This window comes from Agelaius phoeniceus, chromosome 16 (genome assembly GCF_051311805.1).
Source record: "Agelaius phoeniceus isolate bAgePho1 chromosome 16, bAgePho1.hap1, whole genome shotgun sequence".
Classification (NCBI taxonomy): domain Eukaryota; kingdom Metazoa; phylum Chordata; class Aves; order Passeriformes; family Icteridae; genus Agelaius; species Agelaius phoeniceus.
Genome location: NC_135280.1, coordinates 4,125,428 through 4,150,210, shown reverse-complemented (window position 1 = coordinate 4,150,210; position 24,783 = coordinate 4,125,428). Strand labels below are relative to the sequence as shown.

The 24,783-nt window shown below is 41.8% G+C and overlaps 1 protein-coding gene across 3 annotated transcripts in view; it reads left to right on the top strand.

The window, feature by feature from the left end:
* Positions 1–2,378: 2,378 nt before the first annotated feature.
* Positions 2,379–24,783, top strand: part of SDK1 (sidekick cell adhesion molecule 1) — a 389,575-nt gene continuing 367,170 nt past the window's right edge. For 2 of the 3 annotated variants that reach the window (XM_077186854.1, XM_054643643.2), the window contains exon 1: positions 2,777–4,390. In XM_077186854.1, the coding sequence (XP_077042969.1) occupies positions 3,931–4,390 (460 nt within the window). In that variant the 5' untranslated portion in view covers positions 2,777–3,930. Of the gene's footprint in view, positions 2,537–2,776; positions 4,391–24,783 lie in introns of those variants that run through there. The other variant, XM_077186853.1, reaches the window with a different exon arrangement.

Genomic DNA, 24,783 nt, shown 5'->3' with positions numbered 1-24,783 from the left:
TGTCTTTATGACCGTCAGATTTGTTGTTTCTGCTTTTTCAGGTGGGCGAGCTGTTCTCCTACCAGTATTCTGCTATACGTTTAACTGTTAGATGCATACACGAGGGAGAAGTGCTAAAAAGCTTTCACTAATCTAGATAACAAGATTTCAGACAATTTTTTCAGATATGGACGCTGTTAAGTAGGTTTACTGTAACCAAGGGAAATAGGAAAAAAACCCCACCATGAGTATTGTTAGTCGTGCTCATTGTTAAAAATAAAAGAAGAAACTGCAAACATTTCACCCAAAATGTCAAGTATGAACGACATCATATTTAAATAAGAAAGCAAGGCCTGAGTGACGAAAATAGGTTACTTTCCTGTGTTTGTGTTTGTAGATTACCTTCCGATGCTCATGTTTGCATGCTGAACAGATTTAAAGCGCTACAAGGAAAACATGTCCATTTCAAAGTGAAACAAACTTCCACTGAAATTGAGCAATGTTACAGAAACGAGCATTTCTCCTCTGCAGCACCTTGGTTTCAACAGTCTGACAATGATTCTTTTAGCAGACTTTTCACAATACTCTCATAACTGCTGCAAACTGCCTTCCTTAGAACTTACGAGGAAGCACCAAGGACTTTTTTAGATATCAAACTGAATTTGAAATCTTAAACTGAAATTTCCGTGAGCAGCCCTGCGCTTCTTTGTTAACAGTGCTTAAAAAAATACCAAAACAAAACTGCCCAACACACAATTAAATATATTTTCCATTTCCAGTTAAGGCATATCAGTCCCACCCAAAATTACTGGTTAAAGAAAGAGAGGGCTTTTTTCACGCTGCAGTAAAATAACTACTGTTAATGGTGCAATGGGAGTTACAAACAGATTGTTACTTCCTTGAGGTCAGTTCTGAACACAATCTGGGTTCAGTTTGCATTGTTCTCAAAGCGGACGTATTGCAGGGAAAATCATAAGCACCAAGTCCTGATATGTGTAGATAATTATTAATGTGGTCTACGCACAAAAAAAGGAAAGTGTGACGTGACAGGCACAACAGAATCGCTATTTTCACTCTATTTACCACAAGGAAGAGGCGGCTGGTGAATACAGCTCATATCTCATACCAGGAAAAGGTGCCACAATAAGGAGGATTTGAGTGCAGCAACTTGAACACAGGAACAAGCTGGCACAGAGAGGGAAAAAGGGTGGGCAGACAAGAGATGTCATAAAACTTAATAACCTGTTGGATACTATAAGAAGCAGGGACTGGCGTAGGAGGGAATCTGGCAGACAGATGTACCTGGGAGATACGAAGGGAGGGTCAGGAGGAAAAGCTGCCCTGCAGCTCTGGATGCTGATGGATGGAATGGCTTGGATAGGGAGGCAGCTGAGGGCCAGGTGTTGGGCACAGGAGACACTGCCAGGGAACCAGGGAAAGTGTTCCCCTGTGCTGGGCTGCAAACTGTGAAGCTGTTTTACTTTCTTGTATGCTGGAAAATAACACAGGCTTGAGAAAAAGGTGCTTTCTTGGGTTACACACCTGTCAGACACCCATCACACCGACTGTTAATAAAAGGGGAAAATGACCTTGTGTTTGATGTGATAATACACAGTGTTTGCTGCACGGCTCCATCATCACACACGGCCTCTCAAAAGGCAGAAGGAGCAGGAGCCAACTTTGGCTCTGCCACCCTGCACCCTCGCTCCCCTCCACGGGGCACAACCGCACCGCGCTCAGGAGCGCGGCAGCACCGCACAGCCCAGCGCGCAGGGACGGGGTTAACTCGCACCTCGGGGCTCCCTTGGCTCTGTCACCACATTCCTGCTCCTCGCCCTCGGGCGCACGGGAAGCGCGGCCGCCGCGGGGCGCGCCCGGGATGAGGCGGCGGCGGCGGCGGCGGCCCGGCCTGTCCGGGCGGGCCCGGCGTGTCCCCGCCCGCGGCACCGCCACGCGGGCATAGGGGGCGCTGTTAGCGCAGGGACGCGGCGGCGGAGCGCCCCGCCGGGACCACGGGGATGGGGACGGGGACGGGGACGGGGACGGGAACAAACGGCGGGGACCGCGGGCCGCGTCCCCTCAGGGCCGGCGCGCGCCGTGGGGTGTGGAGGGGGCAAAGGGGGGCGCGAGACACAGCCCCGCTCGCGCCTTTGCGCGGGCGCGCGCGGCCCCTTGCGCGAGCGGCCCCTTCCGCGCGCGCGCCGCCCGGCCCGCTCTGCCGCCCAATGAGCGTCCCGGCCGGAGCGAGCGCAGGTCCCGCTGCGCCGGCGGCGTGAGGGGAAGGGGATGGCGGTGCTGTATCCCCCCCCTCCCGCGGCTGCGGAACATGCACTAAAATACCCCCCCAGCCCCGCACCGCCCAGTCCCGCCAGTGGCACACGCGTACAGATGAACACGCGTACAGATAAACACACACGCACACACATCCCCTCAGCCCCGCGCAGGATGCGCGCCCCCCCGCCCTTCCCAGCCCAGACACGGCCCCGCTAGTGAGGTGTAGGTCAGGGAAGGTGGGCTGAGGCGCTGTGGGCGGGAGAGCCGTGCGGGGAGCCGGGAGGTGAGCCAGCAGCGCCGCTGCCGGTTCGGAGGGAGCTGAGGGGAGCCGGGACGCGGGGGGGGAAAGCCGAGGTGGGCGCGGGGGGATGGCGGGGGGCGCGGGCAGGGTCGCGCCGCGCCGCCGCCTCAGGCGCTGAGAAAAGTTGAGGCGGCTTTCGGGGGCGGGGGCGAGCTGGCGGGACTCGTGTTTGATCAACTTCGCGCTTAGGTGCTTTGTTTTTAACTCGCCTTTATCCTCGGTGCACTTCTTTTATAACTACTCCTATCCTTTCCTTTCTTTTAACAAGGGGGGGAGGGAATCTCCCACGAAAGTTTTCCCTTCACGGAAGGCGGGACTGAAACAATACCCCGATGCTTTGTTCAAATATAAAACCTCCAGCGCTTGCTTTCCCTTTCCCTTTTCTTTTTTTTTTTTTTTTTTTTTTTCGGTTGGGTTTTATTGCCGCCGCTGCCGCTGTTGTGATCGCGCTTTCCCCCTTGTGTTTACAGCGCCTGTGAGGGAGAGACGCTCGGAGGAAGGACCGGGATCCCTGGGCTGCATCAGCGCGGAGAGCAGGAGCCCGGCTCAGCAGAGCTAGGAGGATTTCACCTTGTTGCTGTTTGTTTCGGGAGATTTTCGCTCCCCCCACCCCGGACACTGTCCAGCTGAGGGTTTGCTTCCTCACTGCGTCTACAACCGGCCAGAGAAAGAGCGCTTTCTCTGTTAGAGGTGATTTTTGTCGTGGTCTCCCTGCAAGGAAGGGATCGGCACCAGCCTTCGAGGAGGGAGACAGGATCAACTGAGGTTTTCCCTACCTCCGGCTGAACGTGAGGAGTTCAAGTGACACCGGCACCGGCCTGTGGCTGACTGACTGCACAGCGAGCTGGAATCACAGCCGGAGCTGCTCGATTTACCTGCTTGAGGACCCTTCTATTGACGGTAGAGATTTGTATTCCAAGGAAAATCTGATTAATATAAACTATGCAGAGCTTTGCGGGGATATCGGGAGACTACTCTGTCTGCATGGCTAATCTTGAAATTGTCTGAAATAAATCCTTAGCGCAAGGAATAACGAGATACTTTCAATTAGTTTTTTTTTTTTTTCTTGTCGCTTTCCCCCCCCCCCCCTTCTGCAAGAATTTTTAACACTTCCATCGGAGGGTTTTTACAGGAGAATGGGACACATGCTGGAGAACTCGCCACGCTCCACAGAAATGACGGGGGTAACAGTTTCCATCACTGTTGCGGTATAAAAGGTTCTCTTTGGATTGTCTGCTGGTGGCTGCTAAGATGGATCAGTTTCTCCCTGTTCCTGTTTGCGATGCGCTGAAGGATCCGGATTTACTGAAATACTGACGCCCAATGAACTTACTCCCTCTCTGCTGAAAGCATCGGATGTGACAGTGCAGAGAAACATGTGTTTCACATTTCTGACTGGTTGTTTTGGTGCAATCAATACCTCCACAAGAAACATTGACTTAGGTGGCGACTGTCATAGCGGGAGGCACACGGAGCGCTGCTCCCGGCTTGCAGGCGGAGCGAGCACAAATCAAAGAGCCCGCCGATCCTGGCAAGTGGGGGCTTCGCTTCCCCCCAAAGCGCGGGGCACAGGCTGCCGACCCTCCTCAGAGAGCCCGGCCCGCGGGTGCGAAATGAGCGATGACCAAAGCGCTGCCAGGAGTGGCAGCCAGTCGGATCGGATGGGCATCGGTGAGGCAATACCGGTTGAAAGAAAGGTGGATCGCGAAATTATTGCCCGGAGGAATAGCAGGCGAGGCGGAATGATGATAAAGTTAAACTTCTGTTTCATCTTCTGTCGGGGATGGTGGGCGTTTCTGTTGCTTCAGCTCCACATGTTGCAAGCACTGGCACAAGGTAGGGCTAGAGACATTTTTGTTTATAGAAATGCTGCATCTGCCTTCTGAGAGCAAGGGAATCTTGCTCGGGTACAGAGAAACCCTTTTACTTTTATCCTTATCAGAGATAAACTGCAGAATTCGCACTGAGCTGATTCATGTAGGAATGGTCGTTTCTTACACACAATCGTTTCTTTATGGAGCAGGGATTTGCAAACTGTACCTTCATGTTTCTCTCCCTTTCTAGTCCTATCCTTATCCTATCCCAACCTCCCACGGAGAATCACAGCCCTGCTTTTTAAATGTACTTAAATGCATCCGTGCTGTTCTTTCAGGCAGCAAAAGAGTTAACTGCTGGTTTTGTGTGTGTGTGTCTCTGTGTGTGTGTGTGTTTAAAACCACTGTGCTCTGAGATAAGTTATTAGGAGAAGGGGAGTCATAAATCCTCCGACTAGAACTAAACCAGGCATGTAAAAGGAATTCTTTAAACATATGAGCACTATTCTATGTGAGCTCGGTCTCAGCATTGTTCATTTCTTTTGGATTGCCAAGTAACATTTACCCGAGACAAAAACTGCAATTGATTCGTATCTGAGCATTTCCACATCAGAGATCCTTGCAGTCAAATGAGTCACTTGTAAACGAAGGGTCAGAGTCGACCAATAGACTTTAAATACCAAGTGTCAGTCACTTTGCATGTAAATTCCCTTCTCAAAAAATTGCCAAATGTAGCCTAATTCTTAATAATCCTTTGACAGAGTAAACAATAAATGGCAGGCAGAAGCATTACAGTTGGCTGCGCCAAATAACACGCTGAACAAACGCAGCTTTCACTTTCTTTGCTGGGTTGAGTTTTATTGCTGTGTGCATTGTCTGGCTGAAGTGGGGTGTGCTGGACAATGCAGAACTGTATCGTGTGGGACCAGGAGTTAGTTATTAAAGCGGAAGTTAATGCTCCAGGAAGGGGAATAGTCTTTGTGGTTTAGCTCTTTGTTTTCAAGTATTTCATGGGGAACAACGGTGCATTCACTTGTAATAAGTGGATGGGGCTCATGTGTTGAGGAAGAGGAGTTGGAAGCCAAGTCTGCTGTAGTTTGTCTGCTCTGGGTTTACTGCTGCATCCTCGGAAAGTTTGGAGCCGCAGGATACAGAAGAGATTTAATCCAGTGTTTTATAGGGACTCCACCCTCATAAACCTTTCTCAGTGCTTTGTTTATGCTGTCACTGCTATTCCCAAATTACTTCTGCTGAGGCCTGCAAGCCCTAACAGGGTATTGTTATCCTGAAACAAGCCATACCTGACATAATTATCTCTGCAAATTAAAATTCACGTCACTTTTTGCTTTTTTTCTTTTGGTAGTTGTTGTTGATAGGTGCCAATATGATGCTTCATGTTGGCAGATAAATGCTGATGATTCTTGCTGCTTACCTTAAAAAACAAAATCATAAAAGGTAGTTTTAGGTGCCAGGGATTCAGGAATCACTTTAGGTGCTAGTTTTTTCTATGGTTAGTAGTAAACTAGCCACCTTACTGGATTAAAAGTGAATTGAAACTTTTGTTTAGCACACAGTAGAGCATAATCTTTCAATCGCTTATTTCAGATTACTCAGCATTTGCAGTAGTGTCAGTTTCAGGTACTGTATATCTCAGGGAGTTCTGTAGTGTATACAAACTATCCTCCAAAAAAGTCCTTACACCAAGTTAGCTTTAAGTAACTAAGAGTATTTAAGGCAAGGAGGGGAAGGGAAGAGAATAAGATATATTATTTATGGAAAATATTGGGGCAGATAAAGCTATGAAGTGTAGAAGACACGAAACAATGAAAGATAAAACAATTATGTAATACAGAAACAAAATACATTGTAATTTTTACATAATGCTGAAGATTACAGTTAGTCCTCTTAAGAATTCTTTGACACATAAACCAGTGTGGAGGTCTCGATGTAGAGGACTTCTATTGGAATTTCACAAAATTTGCATTAATTTATAACTTACGGTTCTTTTTGCACTCTGAATTCTAATGGATCCAAAGACATTCATCACTTTTATGCAAAAATTTACTTTAGAGAGAAGATGACAATATAAAAGTCCTTCATGAAAATGGAAATTCTGCTACAGCCACAGAAGTTTCTAATGGAATGATGCGGTCATATGCATGAGAGAATTACATGACTTCAATCTTTTTATAAGATAAAAAAATGAACATTCTAAATATATGGGCCATGGCTCTTCTGCATGAACCATAATACAATGCTATAACCAGCTAATGTTTCCATAATAACTATTCCAGCATTAAAGACATAAGTATTTCAGGCATACTGAAATGCAGGTTCTCCATTCCTAGGAAACAGATCAGGTAAAGTTGTTGAGATCAAGTATCTTATACTTCAAGGTGAACAGAAGAAATGAGTTTCAGCTGCAACAGGTTGGTTGAGTATTCTCTACACTTGAATGATCATCCATGTGAAAGCTGATCTCATGGTGAACTGTAGACAAAACCACTTGTAAATTCATTTTGTGCTTAGGCCTTCAGCTGTTCTGTCTTCTGATACTTGTGTTATATATTTCAATATAAAATCTATCTGCTTTCTTTTTCCTTTTTAAAGTGAGTTTGATGAGTCTAAAATGTCCATTGGGTTGTTGTCCTGAGTAATAAAGGATTCTCTTCAACACCTTAGTGTTGTTGTGCATGGTGGGAGTGACTTTCAGGGTACAGAAGACAAAGGCTGTGGCCTGTCCCAGGCTAGGAATGAAGCTCCCACTCCAGGGCTCTGCACAGGACCCCCTCACACTGGGGGTGTGTCTGCACTGGCCCAGCTCAGAAAAATTAACCTGTAAGAGTCCCCAAACTGTTGCACATTCCTTTGTTTACTCAGCTCTCTCTGCCTGCTGGCCTCTGCCACCAGCCCTCTTTTCATGGCATTTTTATTAAATGATGTACGAGATGCTAGTTAGCCTCAAGTCATCGTGTGTCATCAAATAGTGATGAGATGCTAATTGATAATCACTATAATTATCAAATTAGACTTTGTGAGGTGGTGCTAGGAGTGAATCATTTGGCCCCAGTGGCTGCCTGCTGCACTTGGAGGAACATCCTCCTGCAGAGTCTGGCTCAGGGGTCTGCATGCCTGGGCAGAGTCCTGGGAATACACAGAGCTCCTGCAGCTTTGGAATTTATTCCTTATGTATGAGATTAACAAACACGGATGCCTACTGAGGTACAAAATGTTTACTAAACTACTGGAATATTTGTATGGAAATAGAAAAATTCTGCTTATTTAAAATAGGTTGGAAGTTGCTAGAGGCTACTCTACATGCATCTGAATGGATTTAAGTGCCTTCCCAATGTCTATCTTTTGTTGAGCAATGAAAGAATACTTTGAAAATGTATTTCTTTGGATTGATAGCTGTTGTTCAGAAAGATTTTAAAATAGATAAAAGCAGAGCAAAGCTTTAAGCTTCTCCAGCAGAAGCCTGGTATTTTTAAATATTAAGAAAGAGAACCTTGTCTGATTTTTCTTAGTTTTATGGCAATGGAACCGTAATCTTTTTATGCTACTTAATCAAATCTGTGTTCAGAATTCTACAAATACCTGAATGTACAATTTAAGGTGATATTGATATGCATTATGCTTTGAAAGAAGCCATGACCCAGTAGATAGATGAAAATGTTTCTGGGGCCCAACTTCCTTAATTCAAATATTTGATCTGGTTTATTATAAATATGCTGAGTGTAAGAAGCCTTTTCAAGCAAATTTCAAATTGCATTAGGTGCAGAGATGATAAACAATTTGCATATAGAGTATTTGGTTGTTAGGAGGATGGAGAGATGGTAAAATGTTAGGGCAATACCTACTGGAGAGTGAAAAAGATTATGAATTATATGTAGAAGGAACCATTTCTAATTCCAAAAGATTCTGTTACTCTTTATTGGAAACTAAAGATTTTTTATTGGGTTTGCCTTTTGTGTTTCTTTTCTTTAGAAGAGCATTTTAAGTATGTGCTAGTTTTAAGCAGCTGACTTTTTTGTGTATATAATTATAATAATTAAGCAATTGATTTGGAGGAGTAGATCCAGTCTAAATAGAAGTGGGGTGGAGAGAGTTGGCATTTTCTGTGGCCAGATCATGCGACTTCTCACTCTCTCTACTGTGGTAACTCTTGGTTTGCTTTGTATGTTTATGTTTTGCTGGAAAAGTACCTATTCTTAAGACTTCTTACAGCAAGTTCAAAGAGCTGTGAGCACATAATATTAACATTCCAAGTGCAGAGTTTCAGATGATTCCTTGAGAGTGCAGTGTAATGGTCCTGTTAGAGCTGAAGGGAGACCATAAGTAATGGGTGTTTATTACCATTGTGTTCGTGCACTGCCAGGAGATGCTCAGAGCAGGAATGGCCGGGGTGGGGAGAGAGGCTGTGGTAGCTCTGCGGCTTTCACCTCACTGAAGAAGAACACAAGGCAAATCTGTGTCCTTGAAAAGGTGTTCTGGAAGGTTCTGCCATCTCTGTGCACAGTCATGTATTTTGAATAACAAAGACAAATGCTGTCTGAGATTTTAAAGATCGTTTAAACCATAGAAATACTAAAAAACAATCTCAAATCTTTTGAGTTCAGGAAGGGCGTTAAGGCTGTTAAGTGAAGGGACTTGGCTTTTGTAGCTCTGAGAGGGATTTTTTTTATTGTCTTGTTCTTATCACCATACATGTATAGGTCTGGAACAGATTCTTGACTTCAAAGATTTCCATGCATTTCTCAACTTTCTGTACAATTTTACCTGAACATCACATTGTGGATGGCCTGGTTATTTGGTCCAGCTGGACCTTTGTGCTGTGATGAATCTGTGGGCTGACTAGAGGCAATTAAATTCATCATGGAGCAAAATCTTGTTCATGCTGAGTTCATTACAGAAACAGGCCTTTCCTCCTCCCTCTGCATATGTACATACATAGCAGGTATTTAAATAGCTTTTAAAAAACAAATTGATGATATGTTGATATTTTCTTGATGTTTTCTTGAAGTTAAAACATATGAAATAGAACAATTTTCATAAGATTTGTGTAGAGATTATAAAATGCTAGAACATCTTTAATACAAATTCTTAATGCATGGACATTATAAGTAGGTTTAAATTGTTACCTATTATTTTTCCTGTCTACACAGTCAGAACTGAGACTAAGTACTGCCCACTACTCAGTTTTTCAGTATTTTTTCTTCTTGTCAGTGCTTGGCTCCATCTTTCATTTGCTTGAAATCTTTTAAATTGAGCACAAGAAGACTTTTGTGTGAACCAGAGGAAGAACTGTTAGCAGCTATAGCATGGCATTGGATTAGACTACTTACAGTTATTACAGCTGGAGAACAAGTAATTGGTGAGATTTGGGTTCTATTTCTGACTATCCAGTGAGCATTTTCTAGTGAATAAAGACTCTTTGCTGCACGTGTCTCAAACATGACCCTTCACCATGCACAGAGCTCAAGCAGAACAAAAATGTAACTTCATGGAAAGGCCTGTTCCCAAAGAACTTGGGGTTTCTGAAGTTACATCTGCCCCTGGAGTAAAGTAAGACCTTGCAATTCCTTTAACAGACAAGGCCTTTGGAATGTCACAGCCCCAGAAGGTTCAAAGGGTGACATGGCTGAGAAGGGAGGAGTCTTTTATTTTAAAGTGATCCCAACTTCATTGCTTTTAAACATTCATGACTGGGTTTGTAGGATGTGCTCATGGCACAGATTCTTGACTTCTAGATGTATGTGATACTTGTATATCATATCTTGAGCATTTGTATTTTTGGTTTACAAAGACAGATTTTTTTTGTTCTGGCTTTGCTACAGAAAATAACAAATTTATTCCTGGAATAGACACTGGCCTGTTGCTAATTGTGTTTTAGCAGTGAAATGCCTCTGAGGTGCAATACAAATGGCATCCTCACTAAGATTAGAAATTTAGATCTAGGCTTTTTAGGAGGAGTGTTTTTAATGTTCAGCTGTTCAGCTCCCTGGACTAGCACAGACTTGGGTCACACAGGCATCAGGTACAATGCAAACAAGGTGGCAGGACAGCCTGGCCAGGGCATGACCCTGGCAGCGTTCCTAAGATCAGCTTCAATGGCGGGGAATTTTCCAACTCTGACAAAACACAAGGCAATGTACATGGCCTGACTTCTTACAAATATGTAGAGGCTGCTGCTTCTGGGGAGAAAATAGTGAAGTCAGGTGGTTTAGAAGACTTAACTTTAGTTTTTGTTCTCTGAAAGTCCCTTTCAGTGAGTTTCTGTTGGGTGGAGTCTTCCCGACCTGAGTTTATAAGGTAGATGCTAAATTAGAGTAATGTGAAAATTCCCCTTAATCCCCTGATATCTCAATTCTGTAGGCTGATGATAGAAATAATACTTTTTTCTTAAATAAAAAGAAACTTTGCAACTTAAATTGCAAATTCCAGCAGTATTACTTTTTAATGTTTCTATCTAATGCACAGATTCAGAGGGTTAAAAAGGTGAGGTGTGAACTCCAACAATTCTGATTAAAGGAAGTCTTTAACAGCACTTAATGCAGGATGTGGAACTGGATTGTACAATCTTACGTCACACCATTCAGATAACTTTTGAAGTGTCATTTTTATAAACAATAAAGCATTAGAGCTTTTTATGCAGATAATGTGATTCTTTAATCCTGTTTTTCTCATTTCCATGCTCTATTGCGGCAGCCTGAAGAGAAAGTTGATTCTGGTAGATAAATCAATGTCCCCTAGGTCTCTTTAAACCACTTTATGGTCTTTTAAGCCCTAAGCCATATATTTTTCCTAATAAACTCCTTGGTCTAACATGTTACCTAAAAAATAATTTGGTGGGTATTGCTCTCTTGGACCAGAAAGTAGAGAATGATGATAACATAGCTTCAGTGTGTATTGCCAGAAGAGTCCCACATTGATTCCAGGCTGCAACTGAAGTTTGTAACTCATTATTACACAAAGAACCAGAAGATCTGGTGACATTGCTTACATCCTCAGGTTCATATTTGTCAAATTTTGTGTATTTATTAGCTGAGAATGTTGTGGCTTTGATATGTGGTTTTGGCATTGAGTTCATAGGAAATCAACTCAGTAGCAATGCTACATTTTAAGAGAAGGTGCTAAGGAAATAATGGAACTATAGTGCAAATATTTAAAATGTTTAGGCACTTAGAAAAAATTATTTTGTTAAACTAGTGCTGTTTGCTCACCTAACATTTGTGTTAAGCACAGACTCAGTTCCAGCACTGTCATTGCAGTCTGGCTGGTGCATTGGGGAATGAATGTCCCTGTTTTTTATTTCTTATCTGTCAAGAAGTGCAAAGGCCATTTATGACTAAATACTTCGAACTAACTAAATGGTATATGATTATTGGAAAAGAAATATATGGTGCAGTGCCATACCTGCAGTTCAAGGATAATACATTTATCATAACATGGAACACTTTGCTGGAGTATTGAAGTGTGTGGGTGGAGGTGAAGGGAATTCTGCATCGGTATTTCTAAATGTGTGTACTGATAAGTTTAATTTTAAGTCCTCTTGAATCTGTGCATGTAGAGGTACAATAAACTTTTCTTGTTTCTGACTGTTTTATTTCCTTCAGGGTGAAGAGATTGAATAAACTCAGATCCTACCTATCATGTGAATGTAACATTTGCAAACCAGCACCTTTGTGTTTTGTTCCCCGCTGTCCCTGTTGTTGAGGAGAAAGTCATTGGCACTTCTGTTTTATGTTGTGATGCATAAAAAAACTTTTACAGCAGCTTTGCTGATAGTGCTCTGGCAATACTGCTGTGCCATGGTGAAGGCAGTGCTGTTGTTTGTGTGCACATCCATCTGTGTGCCTCACCCTTCCTTCCCTCTGTTGTCTTTATCCCTTTGTCTCAGGCTGACACAAAGTGCTTCTGCTCCAGATTAGTGCTCCTCCATGCTGTTGTCTACAAGTAATGCCTCCTGCCAGGGACAGGCTGAGGAGGAGGCTTAAACCCTCTGATTCTGCACTTGCAATGTGGAGCAGATCCCACCGTGATCCCCTCCCTGGGCACAGGGTGCCTTTTCTAGGACACGTGCATTGCGTTAAGCAGGGCTTTTATTGTGCTGGAGGCCTTGTCATCTGGAGAGCAGATGAGCAGGAAGATTGTTTAATGGTAGATTATCCCAGCATTTTTTTAAAATGTTAGATAAGTCTAAGAGGCGAGAGATCAAGAACAGTAGCTCCTGTGTTTCACCTTTTGCTATTTTTGTTGCCATGAAGACTTTAGATTCGTTTTTGAAGATGAAGTAGCTGAAATTAAAAACCATTTTAATGCCACTGCAAACACCAGGTTTTAGAGATAAATTCTATCAACTAATTTCCTGTTTCTCTCTAGAATTTGTTTTGTTTTTATAAACATAACTGTTTACTTGTGAACAACATCAGATGTACCTTAAATGAAGAAAGATATTAGTTTCTTGCATATGCATGTGCCACCATAATCTTCTAAAATGCTGTATTTTAACTAGAAAGAATACTTTCTTTTCATCTTAAACTTCAATTTTAAGGTTATGTTTTGTCTTCTCTCTTGGAACTGCTGTGCAAGGCTCTTACCTTTTAAGAGCTAATGAGAGGTCAGTGTTTTGTTCTGGGGTTTTTTCCTCCTCTTGAAAAGAATACATATTTTATATAGTAACTTCATAAAATTAGTCAGCTGAGAGAAGGTGTTTCCTGGTCACAGAGCCTAATCATGCTAGTGCTCATTATCCATAGAACAAGGCTAAAATTTCACTTTTAGGTGTTCTGTTTCAGGGAAATGGGAGAATCGGTCAATTGACTCTAGCTTAATTCAATTACAAGATAGGCAGTGATGCTATTGTTTAATGAAATCATCAACAGAAAAAATTCAAGTGAGTCTCAAGATAAACCTCCCTTTCATACACAACTTTGAAGCAGCAATGAATAACAAAGCAAGACTTGTATTTTGAAAACTTTTTTTCAAGCTGTTTATGTAGTACCTAACATCTTCATTTCAAGTTTCTCTATACAAGTGTTGATAACAATCTTACTCAGATTTACTTAATTATATATGGCTTATTATTAGCATTTAATGGGTCAAATATTTAAGCATATTTTTCTGAATCTTCAGTTGAGAATTCTGAGTCAATGGCACTCATGTCAAACTCAGAATTTTAAGTGCTGGTAATTCAACATTACATTCACTATGTAAATGCATCATAATTAAAATTATGCCTTGTCAATGCCATTCAGGTTTCTTGCGAGTATAATTTTCAGCTTTCATGTACTGGATGTAGCTCTGTCTTCTCCTACCCAAAACCTGAACAAGACATATTTATGGTGTACTGGTGTCAGTAAAAACCCACAGTGTTAACTGTTGTGCCTCTTTAAACTCAAAAAGTGAAAATCTTACTGATTCTGTTAAGGAAGTCCAGGTCAAATCTAAAACTTAATTTGTTTATATTTTTCAAATGGTTCAAATTCAGTATATATAAAAAAATACAGGAGCAGCCATTTAGAAAAGACAAGATGGCTCTGCAAGTGGTCCCATGGCAGATATGGACAGTTCTCATCCATATAATTGACAAGAGAAGTCCAAGTTTTCATGTAGTATCTAAAAAAGGAGATGCTGAGTAATTTTGGATTTTGACACTTAACATGTGAACAAATGTTCATACATGTCACAACAAATCTTGAAAGAATTCTTCATGTTCTAAGAGCCTTTCTTTAGAGCTGCAGGACATTACAAACACAGCTAAACCAACTTCTGTCCAAATGGTGGCTAGAGTGGAGTAAGTGCTAGCTGTCACTTTATTAAAACTAATGGCTTAATTACTCATGTTTGCTTGACATTCATTGCACTGGGAAGTGATTAGGCATTGGTGCTTTGGTAAATTATGGCATATTGCATATTTTCTGTAACCAATTAGTGAGTCTTGGTCTTGGGCATGTGCAGTGCCCCCAGTTGTCACTCATTTCATTAACATCCAGATCTGTGCCATTACCAGAGGACTTCTGTTACTTTAAACATGTGACAAAGACAAGGGGGATATATATATATATATATGAGAAGCTCAGAAAAGACAGCAAATAAGTACAAGACAAGATAAAAGTTACAGTGCAGTTCTAAGCACGTGACTGCCTTGACTGGAAAGCTCCCCAAACCATTGCTAGAGTTGCCAGATACAGCATTCTCATAATTCAGTCAAATCTTCTATTCTGAGTGAAAGGCAAATGTTGCCTTTATGCATTTTTGCAGCTCTCTTCCAGACATCCAGCAGTCTCAGCTGTCTCAAAATTCTGGAGAAGTGGCTACATGCTGAAAAAAATGTGTGTTTGCCTGCTTGTTTAGATGCTGCATCAAGGCAAATAGAACACCAGACACAGCTACTCAGAACTCATGTAGTAAGTTGGCAGTAGAATGTACTGTACAGATGAATAGCTGTCTGCAGTGATTGATATATTGGGGTTTTTTTTAAGTCTTCAGTGTGTTCAAGGCTTCTGAAGTCCCATCTCTGATGCTGGTCAGAAGTTCCTTTACTGTTCTCATTTTTGTAGACAGAGTATTTTTGTGATTTAGATGCATATATTGCTGAGTTTCAGATTTCTAGGCATGATTTGTGTTTAAGACTTGTTATGGTTTAAGCCCAGCTGGCAACTGAGTACCACAAAGCCACACGCTTCCCCCACCAGCAGTGGGATGAGGAAGAGGATTGGAAAAGCGAGAAAACTTGAGGGTTGAGATAGAGACATTTTACAAGGTAAAGCAAAAGCTGTGTGTGCAAACAGAAGGCAACCCAAGGTTTCCTTTCACCTTGTCCTCTCAGCAGGCAGGTGCTCAGCCATCCCTAGGACAGCAGAGCTCATTAATGGTGATTAATGATGGCTTGGGAAGGCAAACCCATCATTCCAAACATCCCCCATTCCTCCTTCTTCCTCCAGCTTCCCATGCCAAGCATGACACCAGATGTTCTGGAATGTGCCTTGGGTCAGCAGTCCAGGCTGTGTCCATCCCAATTCCGTGTGCACCTCCAGCCTCCTCGCTGGCAGGGTGGTGAGAGCACAAAAGGCCTTCACTCTGTGCAATGGCTGCTCAGCAATAACAAAATCAGCTCTGTGCTATCAACAATTTCTTTTTCAGCACAAATCCAAAACACAGCCCCCTGCCAGCCACTGTGAAGAAAATTGACTCATCCCCAGCTCAAACCAGCAAATGACTGCATCTGTAAATGCATTTTCATTTTGTACCTTGTATATTGACAGAGAAACTGTATGAAGTGGCATGATCTTAAATGGAGATCTCGAATCTCATAAATCTGCATTGTGAAATGTAATCGTATTAGAGGCAGAACACTTGTGGTTTTTCAATTATAGTGGTGCTTTTTCATATCACTGTGTGTGAAGCAGTTCTGTCAGAAACAAAGAGTTCAGAGCTCTCAGACGTACCATCTTTGAAGAAACAGCTAAAGGCAACAGGTTTCAAGCTCTTTGAAGCCTTTTCTCTCTGAGTCCTTGTTAAAGGATGGTCTCTCATCCATTTAACATCCTCTCTCATACTGGTCACTTACTAAGTCTGTTTCTAAATTTGTGGGAAATCACATGAAGTATATTATTGCATATTCATGTAGCACAGAAAGGCATTGTATTTTTCCCTATATAGTGCACATTTGTATTTTATAACTTGCAGAAGTTCAGTTAATTGCAGTGAACGCTTTCAGTAGGAAGAGCCATCTCAACTAATATAAAGAGGAAGGGTAACATTTGTATGAGTTAGCTGAACATGATAACAAATGTAATTATACTAATGGAACAATGTGATGTATGAAAGCAAGAGATTTTAATTTTAGCCTACATTCTGTAGAGATTACATGTTAGGAACATTCTTTGGCATAGTGCTTTATACTTCAAACAGTTTTGAAGAGTTATAAGCTTTAAATATTTGTATTGCAGTTATAAGATTCTTAATTTTCCTTTAGACATTTAAAAGCTTCAGTTGTGTTGGGATGGTTTTAAAACTTGTTTGGTAGAAGAATTAATGTATACAGTGGGGTTTATAATAAATGTTACTGAAGTTACACAGATTCATTCCAACGAAGTTCTTCAGTGTCAATGTGTAAACTGCTCTCCTCTTCATATTGTCACTCTTATCTAATTTTCTTTTTTTCGTCACTTAAACAAATGTGGGGGATTCTGTGTGAAAAGGATGTATTTCACCAGATTTTAGGAACTGAGATATTGGTCTGTCCCCTCACTCAGATTGGTAATGGAAGTAATATGTTTTTCAGGTAAAAAGTCTGTTGAAATGTAAGGATTTTATGATTAAATACCTGAATTTTGAGATACACAGGTTTCATAGCAGTTCTTAATGAAGCTAGGGAGTCCCATGTTTTGGTTTCAGTTTTACTTTTATGGTTGCTTTTTTGTTCCTTTTTTGTGTTGGTTTCTTTTATGTCCTAATTTGGGTCTGTACAACAGGTTTAAGAAAATAAACTGAATCAGATTGTTGACATGATCAAAACCACAGTAAGTTTTTTAAACAGAAATTTTGTTTGAACCAGGAGAAGATAAGACATGAGTTAATATCTTCATATGTATATGAAGGAAATATGTATAGTAAGAAAAAAAATGTAGTACATTTTGACTAATGCTGCTTATCAAGTTGCACAGAGCAGTGATAGCTCCTCAAATTAGTAAAAGCCATAACCATCAATCTTCTATGGAATATGTGTGAGCTATTTAATAAAATTAGATATTTTTCCAAGTCTTAAATCTTACTACTTGTTTATGAAGATGTTCCAGACAGAAACAGCAATACTGAGCTGTGGGTTGCATTTGCCTGTACTCAGCTATTCCAGATTTGTAGATCCCCTAATCTCAAGAAGGCAGTATTTATTCTGAATTCTGACCTTTCCTTTACCTAGATCCAAAAGAAAGATATGTTTTCTCAGTAACACAAATATTTAGAGTTGTCCAGCTTTTAGGTGTTTCACAGTCCAGAAAAATACAAGTAAATAAATGAAAAGGATTTCCTCTAGTTGTCACGCTTTCAAAAATCACAGATAGAATTAATGATATTTCATTATGTACGTGTTTTCTCCTGTAGAAGCTTCTTCTTGTAAACCCAAGCATTCCATATTCCCAGAGCTTTCCTTTGCCCTCCTTTGACTGAGTTTTTTGGTGTTGGTTGTTAATTTATTTCCTTTGTAGCTAGTGCAGAGACTTTGGTTAGCAGAATGGATGTCCTGTGTGGGAGAAAACAGAGATACTGCATAAATGGCTTTTTCCATGCTGGAAGATGAATGATCTTTCTTGAGTTCTTACCTATAAATTCCTGATGTCATCCACCTGGGCAGAGAATAGAGCACATATCTCACAACTGTGAGGTACAGGAAAAAAAGTTCAAAAGGAGAATTGGCTAAAGCTGTGGGCTCTTGCTGAGGGTTTTCTCTGAGCAGGTCTCTGGGGGGTGTGGAGGCAGAGCTCTGCTCTCATCCTGAGGCCTTTGCAATTGTCTCTCTCACCCTGGAGCTCCTCTGGAGCCAGGAAGTCTGACCTGTTTATCTACATCAACATGGAATCTTTGAGATTGCAGGGAAGCCACAAGTTCCTGCACATCAAGCAAGGATTAGTGTTGTTACACTTTAAAAAAACACATCCCAAAACTATTTTAAAATGGTACCTACTTAGCACAGACCATCTCCTGGATCCTCTCTTTTTAACACTTCCAGTTTATAATGCTGCAGGTGGAAGAGTTTGAGTTCTGTGGTCAGAATGGCAGAGGAATTCTTCATCATTTGCCTTCTACAGTGTCTTGATCACTATTTCACCATCTTGGATCTTATTCATATCATATCCTCTCCATACATCATCTACAGAATTGTTTATTAAGTTCTGAACAATTGAACAATGCAAACTCATTCAAGGCAGAATGACTGGAGCAAGTGCTGGTGGAGCACTTGCACAATGTCAATATTGCATTGATATTGCAAATATCATTCGTTCATTCATTTTTTGTATCTATTTGACAGCATGACATAATTTAAGAGAAGAAAAATAGATTTTAATTAGCATATTTCTGTATTACTGAACAGCTAATTAGGGAAATTAAAGTACTTTCTCAGCTATGAATAGTACGTTAAAAGAACTGTGCAACAAAAATACTCTTGTAGCTGTGCTGCTGACTTCCTGGAAAGTACCCATTTATTTCTATTACAGATTATTAGTGGTGCATCATAAAGTTGTGTGAGTGCTCTCAGTTGAAGTGAAGAGAATTATAAAGACAGAAGAATCAAACCTTTGAATATGGTTTGATCAGAGTTTGCTAGAGACTTTATATATTGATTAGTTCATAGAGCAGTGCTAATAATATAAAAAATCTGATACTTGGGGCCTTAGATTTGTAAAATGAATGCCACAGTAATGGGGAAAACTGGCCTCATCATCTAAGGGAGTTTTACAATTCTTTTTTTTCCGTGTATCTAATTATTTATTTTAATTATTGAAGCTTATTTTTATTCAGTTTTCACATTTTGAAAAAAAACTTTTTCTGAGAATTTTTTAGGAGGACTCGTGTATAACAAATAATTTTCCTGCTAGGTAGAATATGTATTTAACTAGCACACAGTTTTCTCTGGCCTGCTGTTCTAGGAGGAATTTCCTCACTGGAAGGGTGGTGAAACATTGGAAGGGGCTGCTGGAGTCACTGTCCCTGGGGGTGTTTCAGAAATAATGAAGGCACTTGGTGCCACGGACTGGTGGTCAAGGTGGTGATCAGTCAACAGCTGGGCTCGATGATCTTGGAGGCCTTTCCCAACCACACAGATTCTGTGATTATTTTGATAGTTCAGTTTGCTAAATGATGTATTAGCAACACAAGGGATACAACAAAATTAGTGAGGAATACATTGAAGTTCCTGTTGGTCCCTCAGCTTTGCAGGGTACCACATCTCTGGGAGGCAGACAAATATTATTCTGGCTTTATTGCTGCTCTGAGAGTTAATGACCATCATAATGATAAGCATATCTTGCTAATTGTCCACTAGTTTTGGTTTTAATAACATTTTAATTTGCATATTGGTCATATGCTGAAAACACATGGTTTTAATTGTTCATCTTCAACGAGCATAGCTTTTCACACTTTTTGAATGGGCTTTATAAAAGTTTAAAAAGTGTTGGTCTAAAAAGTTTGTCTGAATGAATTGAGACACAAATGTAAAAAAATAGGCTTGTGCCAAAAATACTGGATTTCAGTTAAAAACCTGAGTTCTAAGGTCAGTCTTGCCCCGTGTGGTTTTCAGCTTGGAATGTTTTGGGCCATTATGACCATTACCAAATTGACTGACTTCTGTGTTTTATCTCTGAAAAAATGGATTATTGTTTAGAGCCTAGAATTACAGTTTGAAAGGATAAATTATTGATTGTTGGCATTTTCTACAATATCAGACATTACTCTAAGATCTTTCTTAGAGGATGAAATCTAATTTCTTTGATCTTGTAAAAGTGAAGTAAAAAAGCATACTTTAGGTTGATTTGGGGAAAAAAATGCTTTTACAAATAAAAAGATGTTTTCATATTTGCATTATTTAAAATGCATTTTTTGTCTTATAAATATGCTAATCTTTATAAGCTGCTTCTGGTGTGACATATGGTTTGTAATTTTCAGTTCTTTGACATCAACCTACTTTCTATTACATAAAAATGTACAATTGGCAGGGAAAATTAGTATGTTCAATGGCACCATACTTAAAAGACTTTGAGAAGTATCTGGGGTATTTATCTGTGTTATAAACAGACAGATGTTTGAAGAGGTCTTGGAGGTTCTGTTAATTGTGTGTTTGTTCCCTTTCAGACAACATTTCTTTGGGGCTTGGTCTGATGGAAAAAATGCAGATAAATACTTGTGAATAAAAGAGCAAAGCTCAGTATAACATATGTTTGTATTTTAAGTAGATTTATATATCTAAAAGGATATTTAGCTTAGAAATAATTAAGATTATTTTCTCAGGGGGGATGGAGCAATGTCAGGAAAGAAAAAAAATCACAAAACAAATTTAAAAGATGGACTAAAATGACCCCTTAATCTATCAACTGGGAGTTAGTCACATGCATTGTGTTAGGAAAAGAAGGAAAATTAGATGATAAATTCAAATTCTCTAGGCTTTTACTAGTATAGAGCCAATGACTGAAAAGCTTGAATTAAATGAACTGATAAAGCTCCAGGAAAAAAGTTCCTTTTGCCATCATACTGCTGTTTACCTGGAAGGAGATTTGTCTTTCTTTTTCCCCTTTTTGAAACTTAATGTGTTACAACTGTCGTTGGTTCCCCCTTCTACAGGGCTGTGCAGAGATAAATATAAATTCTGAATTGAAAAACTGTCTTGAGTACCTTGGAATAATCTGCAGAAATGGTGCAGAGTTCAAGTGGGAGGTTCCATGATCTTGTCCCTGCCCTCTGAATCACGTGTGCAATTTGAAATATTCCAGCCAACCTTATCCAAGGTTTTTCATTCCTTGTTGGAAGCAGCTGCTGAGAATCTCAAGTGCTCAGCTCTTCTCCAGTGACACTGAAGCTGGGTTTGTGATTTGAACTGCCTGAAGGAGATGTCAAAGAGCTGGGTAGAGCACAGACCCACTTGTTAGATCTTAAACAGTAGAATATGTCAAAAATAGTTGCTTTTACTGTAAAGTGTTTTCTGTTCAGCTTAGCTGCAATTAAATGTTGTTACATACACACTTCTGCCTTTTCTAAAAACCATTTTTCTCCATCTTAGCAACATGAGAGGTACTTGCTAAGCCAGGGCAAGAGAGCTACAGGCAGTTTGACCTGACTCATGGTGTGAAAGGGTTATTTGCTAGAAACTGATGCTGAAGAACATTTCCAATAATTAATTCATTATTTTTGGTTTTGGAAGGCTGGTTTGATTATGGTTTTCATTTTGCTAAGTCCCATCCTCAAATCATTGAGCAATGATTCCATACAATTTTATTAAAACTAATGGAATGAATACTCTTTTCATAGGCCAGACTCAGTGTGGTACTTCAGCAAAAGCTTAATTTCAGCTACATGAGAAATGATATTATTGATAAGTCAAGCATGCTTTACCCTACTCAATTCTATCATCATTTGTATTTAAAAAACCCCTCTCAGTCATTTGAGGTCTTTCATAATAAAAAATTTCTATAAATTATTCTTAGTAAATGAATAATTTCCTCTTGGTCTTGCTTGGCTTTGTTTGCTCTGAATTTTTTTTTTTTTGAGATTTTTGGGCGGTGTGCAGAATTTCTTGTACTTTTGGGCCAGTGGTTTAATATTTCTACAAAACCTGTCAGGAGCATCACTGAAGTCACATGTTTTTTGCTCTCTAGTCATGGCATCTTTTTTTATACTAACATCTCTAGTCTTGTTTTGGCTTGACACAAAGTGGTCAGCATTTAGTAAGGTCAGAGCTTCAGGTGGTCAGAATGAGCAGCTGTCTGGAGTAATTCTGTTTGGACTGGCAGACTGGAGCTGTGGCTGTGGCCCACCTGCCATCTTTGCCTCTCTCAGTGTACACGAAGGCTTTGAGCCTGTCAGGGCTTTGGGGACATTAGGTCCCAATTCCCTGAGCCTCCAGGGAAATTGGATTTCACCAGGACTCTCCATCCACACCCTCCAGCCCTGGGCCCCAGCTCTCTTTCATCTCAGGGCTGGGAGTTTGGTCCCTACGTGCTGGAGGGATCCCAGCCCTGTGTGAGAGTTTGGGTGGGGCCCTCGGATGTGCCTTGTGCCTGGGGCTGTCCCTGGAGCCATTTCTGTCTCTGCTCTGCCCCAGTGGCACTGTCTCCTATCCTGCCTGGGATTGCCAGTGGCTTCCACTCCCTGTTCCTCCTCTCCCTGCTGTGCTCAGGTGCTCTGGGGCTGCACCTGAATGCTGAGGGAAGCTCCTGGCCTGAGATCACACTTGGTCCTGCTTTGCTCTCCCTTTGGGAAAAGCCAGCCCTGGCTGCTGCTGGACACTGCTTCAGTGTCCTGAGTAAAGAGACTCTCTCAGCACTGGCAGCCAATCCTCTGGTGTTGTCCTTCTCCATCAGTGACAGGAGGGGCAGGCACAGCTCCCTGCCTCGGTGCAGTTTCCTGGCACCTTCCCAGCTCCTCACCCCTGCCTCTGAGCCCCTCGCCTTGCTGGACTCTCCCTCTTCCAGACTCACTCTTCCCCACCATGGCCATAAGGCTGTGAGCTTTTTGTGATCATCTGCTGCTTCGTGGCTGAATTAAAGATGTTTAATTTTGAGTGTGGTTTTAAAAGATAAATTAACTAAAACATGATGATGCAGATGCCACAATTCAGTGACTCAAAGAGAAGAAGAAAGCAGGGGAGCTGGAAGGGGATTCAAAGGTTCAACAGTATATTCTCCTGGGCTATGGCAGGATCAATCATACCAACACAATTCCTGACAGATATTTATTTAATCTGTTTTCTAAGCACTTCAGTAAGGGAGATTCCAGCTATTCCATTGTCAATCTGTTCACTATTTAACTATCCGAGCTGTAAAAAACAAATTTTCTTGAGTTCAGACTCTAATTGCTTTTGCTGCTACCAGTACTCCAGATTGCTAAAGTAGATGGTATTTTGGACACCTGCTATCCATAATCCTTTTCTGTTTCATGGGTTTGATGAGCCTTTGCTGCTTGCATTGAAATTTGAAAACGGAACTGAGCTGTCCTTTGTTAGTGAAGTAAACACATACCCAAACTGTATCCTCAAGAGATCACTCAGCCAAGTTTTGGAAAACTGCTTGGAAAGTCCTAAGAGTGCTGAGGAAAGGTTGGCAGTTAGGACCTTCATTAGAAAAAAACCCCAAAACACAACAACAAAAACAGCCAAAAGAAAACAACCTTCTGTAAGCACTGGCATTTTTGCAGCCTTCAGTCAGGAGTGATGGTGGAGTTTTCTGCTCGTTCCAGATGTGATTTTGTGCAGTCTGGTGCATTCTCAGTGCATTCTCATGGTGAAGTCAGTCACCTTTCAGGGATGTCAGGTGAGAATCCTTTAGATCTGAACATTTTTTTAAGTCAGACACCCCCAGCATTCCCCTTGGTATGAATTTCTCAAGACTGCTCAGCTGGGGAGGAAACACCATTAACTGAGTTCTTAAGATAAAACTGAGTTACAGAATTTTGGTTATCAGGGACCGAAGTCCAGCTTCCTTCTTGCTTCACAGTAGTTGCATTAAGTGCTCTTCTTGCAGGATTGCATGCTTGCAGGGCAGTTACAAAGTAAGAATCTTGAAGTGTAGAAAACATGGGAGATTTAAGAGTTTAAGGAAATAGTACCTGTGGCTCAAGAAAATTCTATTGCTTTGTTAATTGGACTTGTAGGGTTGGAGTTTCTTTCCCCAAGGAAATGCCCAAGTTATTTAATTTGGAAGAAGACTGCTTCCAGCTGCAGGTAGAAGGAGGAATTTTCATTGGGGGAGGAAAAAAAAAACTTGAAGTGGATCAAAAGAGAAGAGCAGGAGTGTAAGATTTAAGAATGGGATTTTTTGTTTAGATAGGAGTTCATACTTTTGCCAGAGAAAGCTCTTTGTAGGACCAGAGTCCACATTTCAGGACAAGCCAGGAGATCAGAGACCCAAGGCAGGAAATTTGCAATCCTGAATTCTCACAAACACTCAAGAATAGAAGGAAAACTCAAGAGAACTGACAATCGGAAGATAATTTTTTTTTGCTTATCTTGCCGTCATGCATTGTGTGACTTCTTTTAAACTGTGAAGCTACTTTGTGCTTCTGTTCCCAAATCTCCTAGAGGTAATAATCTGTGTATCAGAGTGGAACTCTGGAGCAGAGCGATGTCAAAGCATCTGCAGCTTGTGGGTGTCCTGAGCCGCCCAGGGGCCAAGGGGCTCTGTCACCACGGCTCCGCTGCAGGTACCGGGAAGCTTTGAAATCATCACAAGAAGATGAACGGCCAGTGCTGGGGCATAGCCAGTTGAAGGCAGTCTGGAAGCCGCTTGCATGGAGCGCGGCCAGGCGAGCACAGGCCGGGTGTCCCCGCGGTGTCGCTCGGGTGTCCCCAGGGACGGGCCCGGAGCGCGGGGGCTGCAGGGGCGGTGCGAGGCCGCGGCGCTACCGCCAGAGGGCGCCAGAGGGCGGCGCAGGCAGCGCGGGCGGGGCGGTGGCGGGGAGGGAGCGAACCCCGAGAGAGCCCCAAAAAAGCCCTGAAAGAGCCCCAAAAAAGCCCCGAAAGAGCCCAGAGCCCACCCCGAGCCCGCCCTCAGACACCGCCCGGGACCCTCCCCGCAGCCATGGGTGTTAATTGAAATGGGCTCGTTTGATGCAGGGAGCGGACGCTGCTCTGCTCCAGCCCCAGTGACCGCAGGAGCCGGGCATGGATGTACGGGAGGATGTCTGGAGCTGTGAGTGCTCAGTAAA